This window comes from Pan troglodytes, chromosome 11, assembly GCF_028858775.2.
Source record: "Pan troglodytes isolate AG18354 chromosome 11, NHGRI_mPanTro3-v2.0_pri, whole genome shotgun sequence".
NCBI classification, from domain to species: Eukaryota; Metazoa; Chordata; class Mammalia; order Primates; family Hominidae; genus Pan; species Pan troglodytes.
In genome coordinates this window covers 44,861,495-44,882,948 of record NC_072409.2, presented here as the reverse complement: position 1 = coordinate 44,882,948, position 21,454 = coordinate 44,861,495, and the positions used below count along the sequence as shown (strand labels likewise).

Below are 21,454 nucleotides of genomic sequence, written 5' to 3'. Positions count from 1 at the left end.
ATTTTGTCATTGCAAATATTGATGGTTTAATTAAATGAAACTTTCACATCACTTTTATATATCTCATCAAATATAAATACCATAGAAATGTAACATTTGCTGTTTGTTCTCCTTGAAATTGCATTTACATCCTACTTTTGCCACATTAATTTGACCATGACGTATATAAGCTCTCTGTGCTTCAGTTTCCCCTTCTCTAAATTGGGATAATTATTGTTCCTGTCTCAGAATTTCTATAACAGTAGATGAGATGAGTTAAAGTATGTAAGGTGCTTAGACCAATGCCTTGGCACCTAGTGAGCATGTAAACTTTCTACTTTGGGCTTCAACTGAAAATATATCTCAATGAGCTGTCTAGAACCTCCCTTACTTAGTTTGTGTACCCATGGATGAATATTAATTAATACAAGAATGATTTAGTGCTCAGCACCAACTCTAACCCTGGGTTTTGTTAACTCAGATTTTAAGCACTGAGCAAACTTACTCTGCAGATGGGAATGGAAAGAGCTTTGTTAAGCATGTCACGGTTCTCTGAACTCCTTTTGAGTTATTTGCCAGAGATCACGTCGTAATCTATCATCAGAAGTTATTTTTAGTGATCAGCTGGCAACTTGATTAGGTCGTCCTTCAAGTTTATGGAATGCAAAGAACTGGGAACGTTAGACTTCAGAAAGGTTTATGACTAAGTCATTATAGTTAGCCCTTTACTTTTTCACGCCCAGACACTCCTTGGGGTTGTGCCTTGTGCAGTACTGTAGGGTGTTTGTGATTCAGGCAGTGCTGTTACTGAGAAGGGAAGGAGACTCCCAGGCAGACCTGTTTTAGTTGAAGTTGAAGATTTGGAGATTGATTGTCCTTTAGCAGCCACTTCAGGGTGCGCACATTTTGCCGTGGCTCTAGTGATGGTCCTACGCATTGCTTTTCTTGAGTCTGACTCCCGCTCACCTTGTGGTACTGGCCCTATCTTTGGTTATTTACCTGCTCCATGGACCTGCAGCTGCAGAGTGGCCAGGCAATGGTCTTTGCTTTTCATCTCGGGATTTGTCTTTCTTATTTATACCTAGGGTCTGCCCCCTGGCTATCCTGGCTTGAACAAAAAAATGAATGAATCCTGAAAATTGGTACTTAGAATGTACTTCCAGGGTTTAAATGTTTCACAAGAGTGAGGTTGTATCAAAAATCACTGACTAGCTAGTTTTCAGTATCCACAATTCAGTGTGCTATTTTTAATTATTCTAAAGTAAAACATTCTGACATCCTGTTTTCATTTGTAATGGTATCATCAAATGAAAGTAGAAAAGTAGAAAAGCTGAGTAAGAAATCACATGGGTCTTCTTAGCTCACATCATCCGGGATTTACCTAGAACCTCCCACTGGACTTGTCTATATGACGGGCGACCACTCAGTAATCACCAACCTTTCGTTTCTGCCCCTCACCAGGTACATGGTGCAGTGGCCGGGAGCACGCATCCTTCGGCGTCAGGAGCTAGATGCCTTCCTGGCTCAGGCGCTGTCCCCCAAACTCTACGAGCCTGATCAGCTCCAGGAGCTCAAGGTAATTTATCAGCCTCATTGCATTGTCTTGGACAGTCTCACTTTGGATTTTGGTGTAATACTGCTACCTTTCAACAGGCAGAATTGCTAATTCTTTAAACTAATTGCTTTAGTCCACTAAACTAATAATACTAATATGATAAGAACTTGATCAATCGCCTTCATGGCAAAAGGAATATTCCTTTCTAGTTATGGATTTGCTATCCCCAGTTTGGAAATGATTAGTCCCACTTTGTCAGAGAATGATTTCCCCTTGTTTACCATTGGATGTTTATTCTTATTTATCACATCATGAAATAAACTTGCCTTTTATATTTTAGGGGGGGATTCCAAACCCTGAGAGGGCTTGATCTTAAGAATTTTCTAACATCTAGCAAGGATTCTTTTTCTTATTTCATTTCATTGTTCCTAATTACAACTTTAGTTTTCTCTAAAAAATATTCTTTGCCCCTCAACTATTATAAAATCCCTTATAAAAAACCACTTGAAGAACGATGTTACATCATCATTTCTATCCCTTTTTAAGTCAGCATTTAACATCATATTCCTTTTAATTTTGCCTTCTAGTAATTCCTTTTGTTCTTTAATTGTTTTGACAATATTGATTTTTCTCCAAGTTGTCACCTAATTTTTCAGTGTGGATATCTTTTTCGGTATACTTTCATTAGTTACCTTGTTCACATGGTTGTAATTGCTTTCTAATTTCCATATTAAATTTTAGAAAGTTCAAGACTTTTCAAAGCTAGTTAAATTAGTAGATCAGCCTTTTCTTTTCAATGTATAGGGTTTTGTTTTTTTCTTTGCCATCAGTTCTTGTTTTGTTTTATTTTGTTTTGTTTTACAGAGTTTGATTTGTAATCAGTTAATCTCTTTCCACAAAATTGCCTTCACCTTTAGATCTTTTTGGCATTCTTTATGAAGGCATTCTTTCCATGGAGGGGAATTTTAGGCTCACTTAATAGATTTTCAGTATTCAATAGTTGTTGCTTAATAAATTTCTAGTTTTCCCTAAATTATCATGTTAAATTGAGTAATTTGGTGTTAAGTGACCCTCCTCAATTGTGTGGAGCTCACCTGAGACTTCTTGTGACTTAGAAATAAGCTAAGTAAAAAAAACAAAACTTAGGAGAATTCACTTCAAATTGTGTTCTTTACTTTGTAGATCAAGCTTTTCTGTTTGTTAGACAGAAATTATTATTTTTAATGTTTTTGAATTTACGTTTCTGTTTTCAATGTTTGGTCAGGTGTCCCCGTCAGGCAGTGTGGCTGGTGCTAAGTCAGGTCCTTTCCCGTGTCCTCACCTGGTTTGTCTCATCACCACCGTCTTCGTCACAGATTGTGCTTCAGGGGGTTGGAGATACTTTTGCTAGTGTGTGGTGCCATCCCTCTACCTCTACTCCTGTTTCTCTTATATAGATTATTACATCAGTATTGACATCCCAGTTCTGAAAATCAGACCGCCAGGTATCAGGTATGCCCACTAAGCCTTATTCACCATCAAGTTACTTTTACTCAAAGTTCATCTTATATCCCATATCCTTTTCATTTTTGGATCAACACATAGGATATAACTTTTGAAAAACAATCGCACTCTAAGCTTTCATTTTGGTTCTTTTGAGATCTTAGTGCTTTCATGGTTTTCTCCTGGTTCTTCATCTAAAGCCAGACATTTGTAGAGATATGCTCAGAAAGACATATGTATGTATAGTAAACTTCAGTCTGACTCATCGATCCTCTGGGTCTTGCTTGTCTGGAGGTCGACAGTTCCCTTTAATAAGAGCAGCCTACACCTGGAAGTGCTTCATTTTCATGATTAGTATAAATTCTGAGAAAGCTATAAGGAAAAATAGCATTTGTTGGAGGGGAAAGGCAGTTATTTGCTTTTTTGTTTTTTAAGATTGAGGATCCTCTCAGCTATCATCAGATTGAGAATTGATAGGAATGATCATTATTTAAATGCTACAAAAATTCCTATGCAGAGCTGAGGGTTCCAAAATTCAGTGATAGAAAATTAAATTCTAAAATTGCCTTTTCATTTAACCATTAAAATTTTTTGCAATATAAAAAGCAACAACAGTGCTTTGTTGTAATACACCATTCATAGTTTGTGATATAGTCAACTCTTGACTGTTAACTGGTGTGTCTGGGCCTGCTACCCAGTTTGTGGATTGCCCAGACCCTGTTTCTCTTCTCCCATTTATCGTCCACTCTGTGGTTGGCCATCAGAGGAGGAAAAGAGGAAGGAAAAACCCAGTGGTGACAGTTAGGACTCTTGTTAGCTTTTTCTGATGGGAGGTTTGGTGGGACAAGACATTGAAACCATTAGTTACAATGAATTTTTAAGAATTTCATCTCATCCATGCTTTCTTCGTCTGCCATGTCCATGAATAATTGAGAGTGTTCCATGTGGCTCCTTAAATACCTGTGACAGTGATTGATGACCCTCATTTTTCCTGTTATATTTTTTAAGCCCTTCTCCTAGGTTACCAGCATGAATGTAATTAAGGTAAAATTAGCACTGACCCCTGTGTTTTGAGGAGGGTGGGTAAAGGATGAGAAGGAACTTTGTACCATTATAGTATTTGTCCAGTTTCTTTCTCCCTTGCCTTGACATTCCTATAATTGCCTTAAATTCTTTTAACAGTTTCACATGCCAAGTGCAGAATATAAAAGATGGAAAATGAAGAGCTTTAAAGACAGTATTAGGGGCGTGCAACATGTCTGTGATACGTGTAAGAATTATTTTGCATATAGGTAAATATGACAAATTGAAGTAAGAGTCTGTTGCCCAGTAATCAGATGTTGGACAAAGTAACTTTACTGGAATTTGGTTCTTGAGCTAATCGGTCAGAGAGATTAACTTCCATATTTGTATTTCTTATAAAGTCAGAATTTTTTGTCTGTATTTCTCTAGCTGAGGAACTTTGGATGATATTGAATATTTTATCTCAATTGATATAAGAGAATGAAGTTAGAATGTGAATATTGCAGCTATTTTATAATCAAGGGTTCAGATTTGGGTTCTCCCAATTACCAGCTCTGTGACCTTGAACCCTCTGTGACCCGTCTGTACAAGGGAGTACTATTTAGAGGTGCCTGCATTCTATGTTGTTTAGAGATGGCAGTCAGATAATGAAAAAAGCAGTGCTTGATATATATTTCTTAAGTTCCCCATAAATATTAAATGTTATTGTTTATATATAACATTTAGGGAAAGAAAAACACCACATAATGTAAGTTTAAAAAATTTTCAAAGGAAGCAAATTTACACTGCAGTCAAGATTTTATTCAGATTGTTTATGCGAGCTCTTATTCTAAGAACTTTTCTCTATTAGATTAATGCTAATTGAACCATTAATTATCTTGAAACTATAAATATCATTTAAAAAATTCTTAAAAGCATAATCCTTTAATGTTAAGGCCATTTGATACACACACACACACACACACACACACACACACACACACAGTAGCCTTGCTGCATTCTTCCTGTCAGCAAATTTGGAGATTAATAGTTTTAACTAGGGCGCTTCTGTGCCGTATACATCTGCTGCTGTTTCTTCAGGTTGGCAATGCAGATAGCCGTTTGCCGGGTAAACGGTTTTGAGTTACATTAGTCTTAAAGGTTTGAATCTGGATGTGATTGGCACCAGCCCGTTCCTAAGAAACACCTGCAGGGGCTGGACGCGGTGGCTCATGCCTGTAATCGCAGCACTTTGGGAGGCCGAGGATCTTCTCAGATCACATGAGGCCACGAGTTTGAGACCAGCCTGGCCAACATGGTGAAAACCTGACTCTACTAAAAGTACAAAAATTAGCCAGGCATGGTGGCGCACGTCTGTAATCCCAGCTACTAAGGAGTCTGAGGCAGGAGAATTGCTTGAACCTGGGAGGCAGAGGTTGCAGTGAGCCAAGATTGCACCATTGCACTCCAGCGTGGATGACAGAGCGAGACTCTGTTTCAAAGAAAAAAAAAAAAAAGAAACACCATTAGGATGGTGCTGCATGTGCTCACACAAAGGGTGTTGGTGGCATTTTGTGTTTTAACATTTGGATAGCCAGGCAAACAACTTTAGAGCAGCATTTTCTCTCCCTAATCCTTGACCTGGATTCTCTGTTCTCTGGTGTAGGGCAGAGAGAGGGGCACGGAGGCCCCTGGGCTAGAAGCAGCGGAGCCCCACCTGACTGGAAGGGATTTGTGGTCATAATTTCTGCAGTGCAAGGGGCCAGGAGATGGGTGTCCTATTCATTCATGGGCCACACCTGTGCTTGGCTGCTTTCCAACAGGGTTGGCTCCCTCTTTCTGCCTTGAGAATTCTCCCTTTCTGCAGCTCAGAGGTGGGGGTGGCTGGGGTCTAAATGAATCAAGTACATTTTCTCCATTTTGTTCTAGTATGACCTCTCTTCCTCCACTTTGCACGTAAATATAAAAATGCGTCTAATTCTATCACCCCAGCCCTATCTGCCCTCAAGGGAACATTTTTTAGTTCACTTCCCAACAACTGCATGGGAAAAGGAGGAGCTGGTGATGTACAATAGGATCCAGAGGTATAAACACCTTTTATAAATTGGTGAACAGACTTCTCCAGGTTTTGGAAGGTTAACTGTATTGTGAAAATTTAAAAAAAGGTTGGGAAACAGTGTTAGTTGATAATAGGGACTGTTAACACAAACAACAAAAACAGCAGATGATTGTAAGTTTATTAGCATTTGGCACCAGAATGACCTTTTTCTCTTTAATGAAAAGCCCCTTTACCTGCCACATGTAGGCATTGCTTAGATTGATCTCCCATAAACATTGCATTCTTGGAAAGCCACCAAAGTCGGAAGACAAAAGCCAGAGCAGGGCTAAACTTTGATCCTGGATAATCCACAAACTAGGCCATTCACATGCAGATGATCAAGAGTTGACTGTACTCGTGTTAATGTTTCTCACTCTGCTTATCAGACACTGGAAGCGTGGGCTCTACGTATAGAAGGTAGGCACCCAGCACTTAACACTGAGGGAAGTAAAAGTCTGTGCAAATTCTAGTAGTATGTATGGTTCAAGAACCATATTTTTGTTGTCTTCTTTCATTTATAAGCTATCCATTTCTCCAAAAGACATTTTGACAGTCTTATTAATAAGTTGCAATTAAAAACCTTGACATATAAAATAATGTGAACATAAAGTATAAATTTATTTTAGAATGTAATTATACCAAATAATCTTTTAATGTAACTATTTAAAAATGCAGAATCTTAATAGAGTGTTCAGTTTTGACACTCTTTCTGTTAATACGTTACCTGTGTGCAGATCTGAAATGTGAAGTGTTATTTTACGAAGAGATTGTGGAGCCCTGGACTCTAAGGAGACCACACATCATTGCTCATTTTGTCACACGTCAGCCTTAAGTACAGTGTTACTCTACACTGCGGAACGCTTTATAAACCCAACCTGAAATACTTGAGTATGTTTATAAAATATTCTCTTAAATTCAAATGTGTTAAATCACATAAGTATTTCTGTTCAAATGAGGCCAGTGTTAGGTCAATGTAAGGTAATGATAGGACTACTTAGTGGTGCTGTTTTGTTGAGGAATATTCTGTTAACTTTGGAGAGTTTTAGTAAGACTTTGAAAGAATTTAATACTGTAGTACTCTTATTCCATAGAAATTACTCTTTTCAATTTAAAGATTGAGAACCTAGATCCCCGAGGAATTCAGCTATCAGCTCTCTTCATGAGTGGAGTAGACATGGCCTTGTTTGCAAATGATGCATGCGGACAGCCAATCCCCTGGGAACACTGTTGTCCTTGGATGTATTTTGATGGGAAGCTCTTCCAATCCAAACTGCTCAAAGCCAGCCGGGAAAAGACCCCACTCATTGACCTCTGTGATGGTCAGGTATGCTGGGGGGCCGGGTGGCTGCCTTTAACTGCAATGAAATAAAGCTCACTGGTTAAATCTGTCATCTTTTATACCATATTTATCATCCTGTGTTTCAAGATTCTGTTTTAGGTTGGGCCTGGTACTGAGTGTCACTAAATATCACTTCAGTACCCAGGATGAGCCAAGCTCCTGGTATAACATTGTTTCTCATTATTTGTGGTAGTAATGTTCTAAAATTCACCTCGAACGCCAAATTAGTGAATACTGACCATTGCTCCTAGGGGAAATACAAGGTGCTGGGTTCCTTCAAGGCTCTGGTCACATATTTTTGTCAACCAATCAGTATATAATCTTATTTCATGTGCATTTTCGTTAAAGACATCTTATATAATATGGATTGTTGATTCATTATTACTGAACTCACAGCCAGTAGCTTCTGTAACACATATATTCTCTGTAAGGCACATCACAGCCTCCTTATGCATTTAGGAACACCAGACAGCACTTCAGCACTACACTTGGAGACCATTTTATTTGTTTGTTTGTTTTGTTTTTTTTTTTTTTTTTGAGACGGAGTTTCGCTCTTGTCGCCCAGGCTGGAGTGCAGTGGTGCGGTCTCAGCTCACTGTAACCTCCACCTCCCAGGTTCAAGTGATTCTCCTGCTTTAGCCTCCCTAGTAGCTGGAATTACAGGCGCCTGCCACCATGCCCAGCTAATTTTTGTATTTTTAGTAGAGATGGTGTTTTGCTGTGTTGGTCAGGCTGGTCTTGAACTCCTGACCTCAAGCAATCCACCCACCTTGGCCTCCCAAAGTGCTGGGATTACAGGCGTGAGCTGCTGCACCCAGCCAGGGACCATTTTAAACAGTGAAATCACCAACAAAAAAGGACAAAAATGTGAAACACGTGGCACTTAATAAACTGTGAAAAGGATTCTTGTTTTCAGTATGAGCTGAAACAAGAAGGCAGCGTTGTCTTGTTTGACCTCAGCTGGGGTCAGCGCATCAGGCAACAAAAATCTTTGCCGTGTTCTGCACAAGTCTGCAGACGACCAGAAAACTGCCGTAAGTATTGATTTTTGTGGTTACAAATAAACGTTAGCAAGTAGGAGAATTTGCAGACGTAGAATTCATGAATAAAGGGAACCAACTGTATAGTTGATAGATCTTATTTCTTTAGTGCTCATTTAAGTTCAATTAAAACCCCCTGTGGATGGCATTTTCACATGCTGGTCCTTATCTTCCAGGCTGATCAGGCTGCCAAGGTAGAGAAGATGCGCCAGAGCGTCCTCGAGGGGCTCAGCTTCTCCCGGCAGAGCCACACGCTCCCTTTCCCGCCGCCACCTGCCCTGCCCTTCTACCCTGCCTCTGCGTACCCCCGGCACTTTGGGCCTGTCCCACCCTCTCAGGGCAGGGGCAGAGGCTTTGCAGGTGAGTTGATTGGGACGTATTCCTGTGGGTAACAGATGCCAGATTCCTGTAAAGAAAGTGCAGCCCTTATAGGCAAGCCCATCTGCTGTGTTGACCTTGTCACTGTTGGTCTTGGAGATCCTGCAGCAGCAGTTCTTCAAGTCCGTGAGGAGCAAGTTTGATCCTGGAGATAGGGGAGAGGGACCTGCTGATGCGGATGCAAAAGCTGCATCATAAAATCTGTCAATCAAGCTGAAAACTCTGCTCACATTTTAAGATATATTTGTTTCTCATGTGTAAGGGAAAATAAACCCACCCAGGTCAGAGAGAGCCATCTTCCAGGACTCATCTCCCAGGGCCCTTCCTGAGCCCCATGCTAGTGCCCTGTTGAATGGCCCACTGCAGGGAGGGTGGCCTTACAATACTGGTCCCCAGGGACCATGGGCACAGGACAGTGAGGTGACAAGAGGGGCCAGGAGACCCCTCCATGGCAGCTGGAGGAGGCAGGGGCCACTCTGCCCGAATACCCAGCAGGGCCCTGAGTCCTGTCCCTTACACTTCTCCCCTCTCTCTCTACCCCGGGTCCCACAGGCGTCTGTGGCTTTGGAGGCCCCTATGGGGAAACGGTAGCAACAGGCCCTTACCGTGCCTTCCGTGTGGCGGCAGCATCGGGACACTGCGGAGCCTTCTCAGGCAGTGACAGCAGCAGGACTAGCAAGTCCCAGGGCGGTAATTATACCCACCCCTTCCCAGAGCTTCTGCCTGCCAGCACTTCCTTCGCTCCATCGTCTGGCGCCTTCCTTCCTCTACTGTCCTCATGAGCCCCTCCTCCAGCAGAACGGCCTTTCTTCTGGGTCCCCGCTCTGACCCTCATTGACCGCTCCTCCTGAGACTCTCTGCTCTCAGGTCTCAGCAGCGGCTCTGCTGTGGCCAGTCTCTCCTTTCAGGGTAGACCACTGAGTGTCCACCTAGAACAGAACCTTTCTGTGCACCTGGGTAACCTGACCATCGCCTCGTGTTCATAGGATGAGCTGCTAATAGTGGCGTTTCTTTCCCAAGCAGCCATCTTTTGGTAAAGATTATCATGCTTGTATAGAAAATGCTAATGGTCACAGAATTCCTGACATAAAAAGTCTGTCACAGTTTGTTTCGCAGAAACATTTTTAAACAAAGATCTAATGTTGGGCATATAAACAAGGCAGTTTACTGTAGATTCCCAGTGCTTCTCTTTGCATTTGTATTAGGCTTGCAAAAGAGAAAAGGGTCTTAACATTTAGCATAGGAAGCAATGTCTTGTGATGGTGCTGTAATTGGAAGTCAGTGACCTGTGTCTTTGTCCTAATCCCACATTTTGGGACTGCAGATCTAAATCTGCCCATCAAGTCACATAACAGGATTAACTGTTCAGATGTGATTTTGGAGTTGCATTGAGGATGGGCAAGCCTTTCTCTCTTGATCAACAATGTTTTTCCAACTCAATTACATGGGATAGTTAGGGAGGCCAGCAAGGGAACTGTGCGGAAAGGTGACTTGCAGATTTGGCGATGGGTCAGCCCCTCTGTCTGCAGGTCACCTCTCCTTTCCCTGGTGCAGCTGCATGCCTCTCTGCCTCCTCTGTCTGCCCACCAGCCTCCTGCAGGGTGCTACTCTGCTCTGTGACTGCTCCTCGTGCAGCTCGCAGCCATGTTTCCTCTCTGCTTCTTGATTTGCTTCAGCTCCTTCTAGTGCCTTGAAACTGAAGCTGGCCTGTAGTTGGGATCAAAGATGGAGGGAGAGGGGAGATTGTACTATGGATAGTGTAGGGCAAGAAGTGAATTCTTACACTGGAATGATAAAAGGAACCTGCTTCCTGAGTTTCTTAAAATTGTGTCTGGAACTCAGATTTGCACTGCCTAGTATAGTAGCTGCTGGCCACTGCTCTGTTGAGCACTTAAGCTCTGGCTAGAACATGTAAAATACATATCAGATTTTAAAACTTAAAATGGGAAGCAGACTAAAATAGCTAATCAATTTTTTATCTTGGGCCAGGCACAGTGGCTCATGCCTATAATCTCAGCATTTTGGGAGGCCAAGGAGAGAGAATTGCTTGAGGCAGGAGTTCAAGACCAGCCTGGGCAATATAGTGAGACCCCTGCCTCTCCAAAAAGTTTTAAAAATTAGCCAGGTATGGTGGTGCACACCTGTAGTCCCAGCTACTCAGGAGGCTGAGGCGGGAGGATCGCTAGAGCTGGGAGGTCAAGGCTGCAGTGAGCCGTGATTGTGCCACTGCACTCCAGCCTGGGTGACAGAGCGAGACCCTGTCTTAAAAAAAAAAAATCTTGACTACATGTTGAAATAGTATTATTTTGGATACATTGAGTTAAATAAATACATTTTTAAAACTTCTTTCCTCTGTTTCTTTGTACATTTTTCATGTGGCTACAAAAAAATATAAGCTTGTTGTAGGTTTCTGTTGGACAGTGCTGAATTGCCACAGCTAACACCAAGATGATAGTTGTTTATTATCCATTCTCACTGTCAGAAAACAAGATGCTTGGGGCTCTGGTTTTGTTTGTTTATTTCTGTTTTTAAACAGAAGTTTTGCTGCCAATTAGCAATTAGAGAATTTTCTTAGGTCAGAAAACTTACAATTTGCAGTAATCAAAAGAAGTTAGTAAATTCTATTTGTGACTCTGCTTATGGAAATTCTAATTTAAAAACACAGTAAGAAATACAGGCTAGATTTATTGATTCTATGATGTTCGGTTAAGGTAGTAAACCTAGAAGTATTCGCCTAAAGAGAAAAACATTCTTGAGTTTGCAGATTGCCATCTTGGTAATATAGAAGGCATGCCATATGCACCTGATGACACTTTATTGTATCTGTTTCTATCTAAAAAGGCTTGCACATTTGCAGTTGTAACCTAATTCAGTTCTCATGGGTTCTTCACAGTAGTTTAAAGTCAAACAGTGTGCACATAGATACACTACATAATAAAAAATTGTACAAAACAGGAGAAAGTAGCTTCATAGTAAATATAAACCAAAACTGAAAAGAAGTTTCTTGCTTGTATCTTTTTGCTATTCTTAATTCTGTGATTGTAAAGATTTTGTCTTTTCGTATATTTTTTGTGCAGGAGTCCAACCTATACCTTCTCAGGGAGGCAAACTAGAAATAGCTGGCACTGTGGTTGGCCATTGGGCTGGGAGCAGGCGGGGCCGTGGGGGCCGGGGGCCTTTCCCCCTGCAGGTGGTTTCTGTCGGAGGACCAGCTAGAGGGTAAGTTCTGAGCCACGAAAATGTCTTTGGTATAAGTAAAGAAAACAGCTTCTAACTTGCTTTTTTTTGGAAGTTTAAGTAGGAACATTTTTATATCATTAGATACATTCTTCTTTAATATCATTTGTATTTAATTATTTAGTTTTTATTTATTTATTTATCTTAAGATGGGGTCTCACTGTCACCCAGGCTAGAGTGCAGTGGCACAATCACAGTTCAGTGTAGCCTTGACTTTCTGGGCTCCAGCGATCCTCCCACTTCAGCCTCCCGAGTAGCTGGGACCACAGTCATGTGCCACCATGCCTGGCTAATTTTTGTATTTTTGGTAGTGACAGGGTTTCGCCATGTTGCCCAGGTTGGTCTTGAACTCCTGAGCTCAACCAATCCACCCACCTCGGCCTTGCAAAGTGCTGGGATTACAGGCGTGAGCCACTGCACATGGCCTTTAACATCATTTATAATGTTTGCATAGGATCCCATTTATAGTATTATGTAATTATTTAATTAACCATTATTAAATAATTAACCATACAATTTTCAATTAACCAGGTGCCTTAATATTTTTAAAGTATTAGTTTTCAAATCAAATGCATTGGATATGGGAGATGTAGCTCAGGGGTAGAGCATTTGACTGCAAATGCATTGGATATGAACCAAAAAAATAAGATTGATTCCTTGGAATAAATCTTCCCTATGATCATACTTAACCTGTTTACGCCTAGTGTTCCATTATTGGAACGCAAAGCATGTGGGAGTTCTTTATGTCCTACTGCTCAAGGTCTGACTGCAAAAATTCAACAAATTGCAACTTCCGGCATAAATGGGTTAATTCAATGCTTCATAAAACGTAAGATTGGATGGCTTTAAAATCATTTGATACTATTTTAAATGTTGTCTGTAACAGATTTAAGTGTTTACTGTTGTCCTTTTTCATTCATTTAGGCGTCCAAGAGGAGTTATTTCCACCCCAGTGATTAGAACATTTGGAAGAGGTGGAAGGTACTATGGCAGAGGTTACAAAAACCAGGCAGCAATTCAGGTAAGAAGACAACATGATGTTTGTGCCAGTTCAATGCCCTCAGGGATGTCTCCTGTCTGAGCTTGCACTTCTAGTACCTGCGCTCAGACAGAAGAGCTGTGAGGGTAATGCTTTAGCTGTCAAGTGTCTAACACAGTAACTGGCACACAGCTGCTCACCAAATGTCCATTTCCTAGAGCCCAGATCATTTTGCTGTTAAGTGCCTCTTCAGGTTGTCTCTCCCCTTTGCCATGACCCTGTGTCTCTGGTAGCTTCCCGCCTGGTGTGACACGATGGGCTTGGCTCACCTTGGGCATTGCCTAGCCCTGACAGAGCTGGAACAGCCACTTTTAGTTTCTTTTTTTTTTCTTTCTTTTTTTTTTTTTTTTTTGAGATGGAGTCTCGCTCTATTGCCCAGGCTGGAGTGCCGTGGCACAATCTCCGCTCACTGCAACCTCCACTTCCCGGGTTCAAGCGATTCGCTTGCGTCAGCCTCCCGAATAGCTGGGATTACAGGTGTGTGCCATGACACTCGGCTAATTTTTGTAGTTTTAGTAGAGTTGCAGTTTCACCATGTTGGCCAGGCTGGTCTCAAACTCCTGACCTCAGGTGATCTGCCTGCCTTGGCCACCCAAAGTGCTAGAATTACAGGCGTGAGTCACCGTGTCCAGTGGTCCTGCTATATTTTTATGTTTTATATTATTTGTCTCAAGGTTCAAAGAAAATGACGATTGCATTGATTCATGGAGAAGGGTGCGTTAATATTTCTGAACTTTAGGGTTGGAAGGTAAAATAGAGGATGTTGTAGGAGAGTATTTGGGGACCCTTGGTTTATGGGGGCCATTCCTTAGGCAAGGGTCACATCTCCATCTGGGTTGATGATTTTGTCATCAACAAGGCAAATACCCTGGTTTTCAGAATGGGAGGCCTAGAAGATGCTGGAAGGTACCACCATCTTTGTTGGGAAGGGGATGCGATGACGAGTTGGAAGATTCCTGTTCTCGTCTGTAAAATGACTGTTTGAAGGTAAAAAACATCCATGTTTTCTTCAGCACTGAGTCAGTCTATGACAGTGGCTCTCAGCCCTGGTGATTGGCCCCCAAGGGACATTTGGAGACGTTGATTGTCAAGACTTGGTGTGGGCACTGGATTTTAACGGGTGAAGCCTAGACATTTTAACGGGTGAAGACAACATGATGTTTGTGCTGCTAAACACCCTACGGTGTGTGGGACAGCCCCATCACGGAGAGTGGACAGAGCCAGCGTATCATATGCTAAGGTTGAGGAGCCCTGGTCTAATGATAGAAGCAATTCAAGATCTGTCTTCACTGCCTTCACAGAGAGCCATGTCTTTCAGAAAATGTGCTGGATTAGTCTCAAGGACCATTTTTTTCAGAGGCTTATTTTTAAATCTGTTCAGAGGAGTGGGGAAGACCCATTCAGAAGAGTTATTTCACAAACACGTGGCAATTATCAGTGCAGATTTCTTGTTAAGGTTCCCTAGCAATGACTGTATTTCCCCAGTAGAAATGGGGTGTGTGTGCTGCTGCACGTCACAGGCAGATGTGGGAGACCCGGTTTGTTTTGTGGCAGTGGGAACAGTCGCAATTTTAGAGAGGACTTATTGAGGGGCATTTGTTACTTTAAACAATTTAGTGCCATACAAAGGATTAGACAGAGCTCCTGAAGGGGGAATCTCCCTCATTTTCAGGGTGTTAACTACAGAGGAGTTGAGGGAAGGGGCCATGGAGGGAACTGACTGAGACAGGTAGAGCATCTACCACCCAAAAGTCAAAGCAAAGACAGGGTTAGAAGGACCCAGCTGGGCATTTTCTGCTCTTGAATCTGCAGAGAGTGTCATTAGGCCAAAATTGGCATCCTCTCTCTTCTGTTTATCAGAAACCACCTTCTCATTTGTTGTCCTTCATTTTAAACAGGGCAGACCTCCTTATGCTGCTTCAGCAGAAGAAGTGGCCAAAGAACTTAAGTCAAAATCTGGGGAATCGAAGTCCTCTGCTATGTCTTCAGACGGGTCCCTGGCTGAAAACGGAGTGATGGCCGAGGAGAAGCCGGCTCCCCAGATGAACGGGAGCACGGGTGACGCCAGGGCCCCCAGCCACTCTGAAAGTGCCTTGAATAATGACTCTAAAACGTGCAATACAAATCCTCATTTAAATGCACTAAGTACAGACAGCGCTTGCCGCAGAGAAGCTGCTCTGGAGGCAGCTGTCTTAAATAAAGAAGAGTAAACTTATTTTTTATAGAGGGTGAAGGATGCTGGAAGGGTAAGGATTTAGGAATATCTGGAGAGAAAGAGAGCCTGCAGTTATGTACATTTTGTCCTTTCCGTAAGAGAAAAATGAGGACTTTGGAAATTCAGATCCCTCTTTGATATCAGAGATTTAAACAACACATTTTTAGTTTTAACCAGTTGTAGTCAAAATGCTACAATAAAACAAAAAAGAGAAAGAAAATGAAGAGCATTTGACTCCCGCACTTAAAATGAAGTACACATAAAGTTTAAACTGGTTATGACAAAAGCCTATAGTTGTGTTTCTTGAACTATAAAGAAAACAAATTTTGGCAGTCTTTAAGTATATATAGCTTAAAATATAATTTTTAGCATTTGGCACCATATGTATGCCATTATATTTGATTTTGCATTACTGTTTCACAATGAAGCTTTCTTTAAGGCTTTGATTTTTATGATTATGAAAGAAATAAGGCACAACCACAGTTTTTCTTTCTTAAATTTCATCACTGTTGATGTGGTTCTTTTGTGTTAAAAAAAAAAAGTGCAACTATCAAAACTAAAAAATTATAGAGTAATATTGCCGTTCTGCTGATTTTAAATATACATCATACATACTTTACAAGCAAGTTAAATGGAGATAAAGTTGAAATCATAGAAGATGCAAATGACCTTTCAAAATCAACACAATGTGTTCTGAAACTTTCGTGACTAATACCATGCATCTGTGATCAATGAACTATGTGGTTTTGAATCGGATGTAGACCATTAGTACTACTACTTGAGCTAAACTTCTGCATGGTTCATAATTTTTAAAGTGTGTAGTTAATATGCATGTTATCGTCCTTTCTTCCATTCTTACCAGTATGTGCCCATTTGCAAAACAAAAATGCTAATAATCAGTAATAGTCCTATAAAAGATGTTAACTCTGTTTAGTCATTGACTGATCTTGCTCTAACCTTAAAATTTTGTGATTATTGACCTCTGTTGCATTTATTCTAAAGCCCCCCAAAAATTATCTAGCCGTTTCGAATATCAACATTACCCTGGTGTATTCACTGCTGTATGCATTATTGTTCTTTGTTGCTGTTTTATGCCTTCATATTAGCAAATATGAAATTCTGTGAAAAAAAAAACCCTTTGATCTTAAAAAAAAAAAACCACCCCCCCCCTTCTGTAGCAGGAAACAAATTGCTTGTTCTTGAGAACTTTCCCATCAAGAATTTAGTAGAAGCAGGTATACTTCTATCATTTTGATGTTTTTGTTAATGTTTCCAAACAATGTACTTTGAAATCAGAATCACTTCTTATCGTTTTCATATACTTCTGATGCTCTTCATCACATTAGTGATCAGAAATGAGGTGTAATTCCCCAACCCCTGCCCGCAAGAGCTAAGTAGGATCTTACTGTAAGTTGAAGGGAGTTTTGCCCTAACTCATGGATTGTGCAAGAATGAACTGCTGTTGGGTTTGATTGACTGTCGATGGATTGTGGTGTGGTGTATCTGAAGGCTATTGAATGCAACTTACAATGCTTAATAAAAATCTTTATTCTTTTAGTATAAAGTATGGCGTGGCTTTTAAATTCACTTGTAAAAGCTAATTTTATAGAGGTTTAATTCAAATCGAAACAACTACTGAAAAGATCAGAAAGCCAAAGTTGAAAAATATTTTACCTTTTCAAAGTAATTCCAGGTTTCCGGCTTAGAGGAACATTAATATATGATTAATTTGTTTGATAGCTCAGTTTCAAGCAACCAAGGGGATAAAAAAATTCTCTTTGATAAAGCAGACTTACAGAAAAGGTTTTTTTAAGCCCTGAGGAAGCAATAAATTTGACTCCACCACGTTTTAAAAGCTGGATGTTACAAGTATAGTCCGTTTTTCATGCCATCCTTTTGACCGAAGGCTCTTCTCTGCAGCCTGATATGAGGTCCCCGTACCCAGGTCCGCCGAGCGCCTGGAGAAGGCGCCCCGTGCTGCCCTCTAGCGGGGGATGGTGGGCTAACGGCGCCGGAGGCGGCCAGGAGAGCTGCGGCGATCCCGCTCCAGGGAGGGGCTGGCGCTCGCCCGGGGGCGCGTTTCCTTCCTGTGGAAGGGCGGGGCGGGGCCTTGCGTGGCGCTTCCCCGTCCGCCACCGCGCAGGCCCCGGTGCGCGCGCCGCCCGCGAGGCGGGGCCGTGTCAGTGAGGCCTACTCCCAGCTTTTTCCTCCCGGAGGCTCAGACTGCGCCGTTGAAGCCGGTTCTCTGTGCGGGGCCGGCGCCGGGCCCAGCAAGACCCGTGTGCCCCGAGAGAGACCGAGCAGACCCTGGGAGCCCGAGTCCCAGCAAGGCCCGAGCCGAGCCAGTTTCTCCAGCTAACAGCCTGAGAGCGCTCTTGGTCCTGGCTGTTCAGACCCCAGACGAATTTACCCCTTCTTTTTATGGGGTGGGCCTTCAGAGTTTGAAGGAAGTGAAGCTAGCCTCGCTCACTCCAGGGCCTCTTCCCACCCTGACTCGCCGGTTCCTGACGGTGGCCCGCTGTTCCGGGGCCACGGCTGAGTCCCTCTGCGCCAGCCTCCCGGTGGCGGGCCAGCCAGCCCTTCTCTGTGCTGTGAGAAGATGGGGGCGCCCGGACGCTCCATCTTTCAAAAACACCATTCCACTGAGGACCCTGCCAGTGACGGGAACCAGTCTAACCCACTCTGGATCGCACGTGCCTGGCAGAGGGACAGCGTAGTGGAGGAACACTTTCCAGTCCCACCAGCTTCCACCATCCATTGCTAGGCAGTACCTCTCCCACCGTGACAACCACGCGCTTTTCTTCCCTCTTTCAAGGGGCAGGCCCACGCCACTTGAGAATAGCAAGCTGACAGGGAGAGCCCTCTGTCTTTAAGAGGGGAGAGGGACAGGTTTCTGAACAGTACAGTCTCAGCAGCAGGAGCGCGCGCATGTCAAGGGTCCCTCTCTGCTCCCTGACAAGCAGGTGCTCCTTCCTTCCGGTGGTTCTCATCTCTTAGTTGCAATTGCTGTAGGTGAGAGAGCAGCACAGCTTGCTCTAGGTCACTCTCAGCAGGGACTGGGCTGGAACCCAACCCTTAGCTCCAAGTTGGGTCTGTCCACCCGCTCCTGAAGCTCCAGTAGGTGCAGGCGTGGGCATTAAAGAGAGAGGAAGGGAGAGGGTGCTGGGGCTCCGGCGACCCTGTGGCTGGAACAAGGAGGCCAAGGACATCCCTCCTTGCTGGAGCCATGCTGGCCACTCCTTCCACACCACCAGAATTGCAGAGGAAGGCCCAAGGGCGATGCTGTCATGGGCCCAGGGGTCAGTGGCTGTGGGTGGCACTGGTGCGGGCTGGACTGAATGGTGATGCTGGTGTTTCTCCTTCCTGGCAGCATGATATCCTGGGGCAAGTCGTATGTTCTGCTGCCTGGCCATTTATCCTCTTCCTTTTCAAAAAAATAGGTTTTACTGATTTTTTTTTTCTTGTTTCAAAAGCAATATGTGTTTATTGTGGTAAGTTTAAGAAATACTGGCTAGATACACAAAAAGGAAAAGAAGTCCTCGGTAATTCCTCCATCCTGAGACACCTGTTTTTAACATTTGGTCTCTCTCCTTCTATACAATATATAGATTTTTTTCTTATACAAAAAAAACATGTTAATATTTCGCAACATTTTCCCAACTTAGCATCATTTGATGATTGCCTTTCCCTACCATTCCATATTCTGCCATAGTTCCACAGACTCCACGGTGGGGCTGCACCGTAACGTATTCAGTCTTTCCCCACCAGCATGGTTGGGCATTACCTTGTTCTGCAAGCACTTGCGGAGAGTCCGTGTCAGGCCCAGCCCTAGGCCCCATGGGACAGAAGATGTCAAGGCCCCTGCCTTTCTGGCATTTACATTTGAGTAGGGGGACAACATACATGCGTACAAATAAGAATATTTCAAGCAAGAAAATGAGAAAAGATGGGGAGATGGGTGGCATGGGCAAGTGATGCAGCCATGAGTGGAGGCTATCTGGGAATACAGGTCTGGGCCAGGAGCAGCGGATGGAGCACCCAGCCAAGGGGAATCCATGGAGAGCGGAGAAGCCCATGGCCACCCCGAGGACAGGGCTTGCTGTATCCTCCAGTGCTGTGGTCTGTTGAAGGCTTTGAGGCAGGACGGGTTGTGCTTGGATGCCCAGTGGGCTCCAGGTATCCATGCTACCCTGTAGGTGAGTCTTGTGAGGACCAGTGTCATTATTCCTGGTTAGCATTTCATCAGAAGAATCTCCCAGTGGGGAAGGATGGGGGAAGGGTGAGGGAAGGGTGAGGGAAGGGAGTCTTTTGGTGCTCCTGCTGATTTAGCTCCGGAACGCTGCTTGGTATCCAGGGTCCAGGAGCTCTTTGTCTGCACTAGCCTGGCTGCTGGGCACAGTCAAGGCACTGGTGTTTGCCAATTTGACAGGTTAAAAAATGGGTTTTTATTTGCATGACTTTGATTTCTAGTGAGGGTGAACATTTCCCCTCTTACATTTAATTTGCCCATAATTTCTTCATTTTTCAATTGACAGGGAACTTCTAATGTCTCTCCTGGCTGTTTTATGATCTCCCAAACAATCAGGCCAAAGGTAAGAATTTTAAGAAATAATTCACTGTCTATATCTTTCTCTATACCATCAACTACAAGGACCAAGGTAGTGTTAGGCTGCTCTGCTTTCCAGGACACCCCTCCTTGCCCTGCATTCCTTCTCCCTGCTCAGAGGGAGCCTACCTCTGCACTGCATGGGGCAGACAGCAGAATACAGGTGTTTTATGATGGACAGTAACCTTAGGGGTGACTCTCATCCCTCCCTCAGTTTTATTCTACTTTCAGTTCTTCTAAGAATGCAATACTTTCTTGTTAGCCTCAACTCCCTACCCTTACTCACTATATCTTGGACAAAAGTCCTATGCTACTTGGCTCCCCACGTTGTGGAGTAGATGGTGCAGAGGCCTTTTTGCCAGGAGCCTGCTGCTGGCCAGCCTGCCAGCCCTGCCCTCATCCACCCCACCTTGGTCCCCAAGCTGTCTGGTTACTCCTCCCTGTACCCCAGGGAAGCTTCCAGTCTTGGCTCTAACACAGCTCAGGCTAAGTTGACCAAAGACCTGCACATGGGACAAAATAAGCTTTTCATTAATGTGCTTTGCCCTGTGCTGAACTGGCTGTGGGACTTCACCAGAGTTTGTAAAGGACAGCCATGTGAAAACGCACTCAAGAAAAAAAAAAAAAGGCAACAGCAGTGGTAATAAGTTCTATGAAGGACAAATGCAGAGGAAATGAGGAACTTACATGGGTGGGGGTAGGAGGAAGGTGTCAGGGAAGCCTCTCTGAAGAATGACCTAGAGGGCAGGTGGGAGCTACCCAAGGAGATTCCAGGCACCTTGGGTGGACCAGGATGGCCACCCAGGATGGCCTTTTCCCATGCTGTGCCCAGCAAGTTCCATCAGTTCAGGAAGCAAACAGCTGGAGGCACCTGTGCAGACCCATCCTGACCTCATGAAACCATGCCTACTCCTGGCATTTGTGAATGTCCATCTCTACAAACTCAACTGATGCCAGTATGGGCTATAGAGAGGGTCACATCAGTCTCAGTTTGCCCAGGATAGCCTCAGTTTGCCCCTGTTTTGGTGCTTTATTAACAGCACCCTTTTGGATAGTAGTAAATAATGTAGTCACCTGGCTCAGAGACTTGTCCACAAGCTCACTGCATCCAAACATCACAGGACCATCCTAGAGATGGTCAAGAAGGAGGGTCACTTTCATACCTGTCAGAAAAGCCCAGATGGCTTAAAAAATTTCCCCAGGTACTCCAAGAAGGGGCCCAGTATTTGAAGTTTCTATGCACTGACCAAATCGACTGATCTTTCACAAATACACACCCAACCTCAAGCTAGTATTTCCTTTCTAACATTTTCCACCCCCATCAATTATTAGTTACCTGTCTCTTGCTCTGGCCTATGGTATCTATGGAAGTAGGAATGTTTCTGCCTCATTCCGTCTATGAAACCTGCATTGGTTGTGTGCCAACAAAATAACCTAGATGAAATGGACAAATTTCTAGACATACAAAATTTACCAAGACTGAA

The 21,454-nt window shown here is 43.2% G+C and overlaps 1 protein-coding gene across 13 annotated transcripts in view; it reads left to right on the top strand.

Moving 5' to 3' along the window:
• The window catches only part of FAM120A (family with sequence similarity 120 member A), a 114,467-nt gene extending 97,539 nt beyond the window's left edge, over positions 1 to 16,928 (top strand). For 4 of the 13 annotated variants that reach the window (XM_024345757.3, NM_001370983.1, XM_024345754.3 and 1 more), the window contains 7 exon segments: positions 1,441 to 1,555; positions 7,231 to 7,440; positions 8,672 to 8,855; positions 9,426 to 9,563; positions 11,951 to 12,092; positions 13,035 to 13,131; positions 15,048 to 16,928. In XM_024345757.3, the coding sequence (XP_024201525.2) occupies positions 1,441 to 1,555; positions 7,231 to 7,440; positions 8,672 to 8,855; positions 9,426 to 9,563; positions 11,951 to 12,092; positions 13,035 to 13,131; positions 15,048 to 15,359 (1,198 nt within the window). In that variant the 3' untranslated portion in view covers positions 15,360 to 16,928. 13 annotated transcript variants of the gene reach the window in all.
• Positions 16,929 to 21,454: the final 4,526 nt, after the last annotated feature.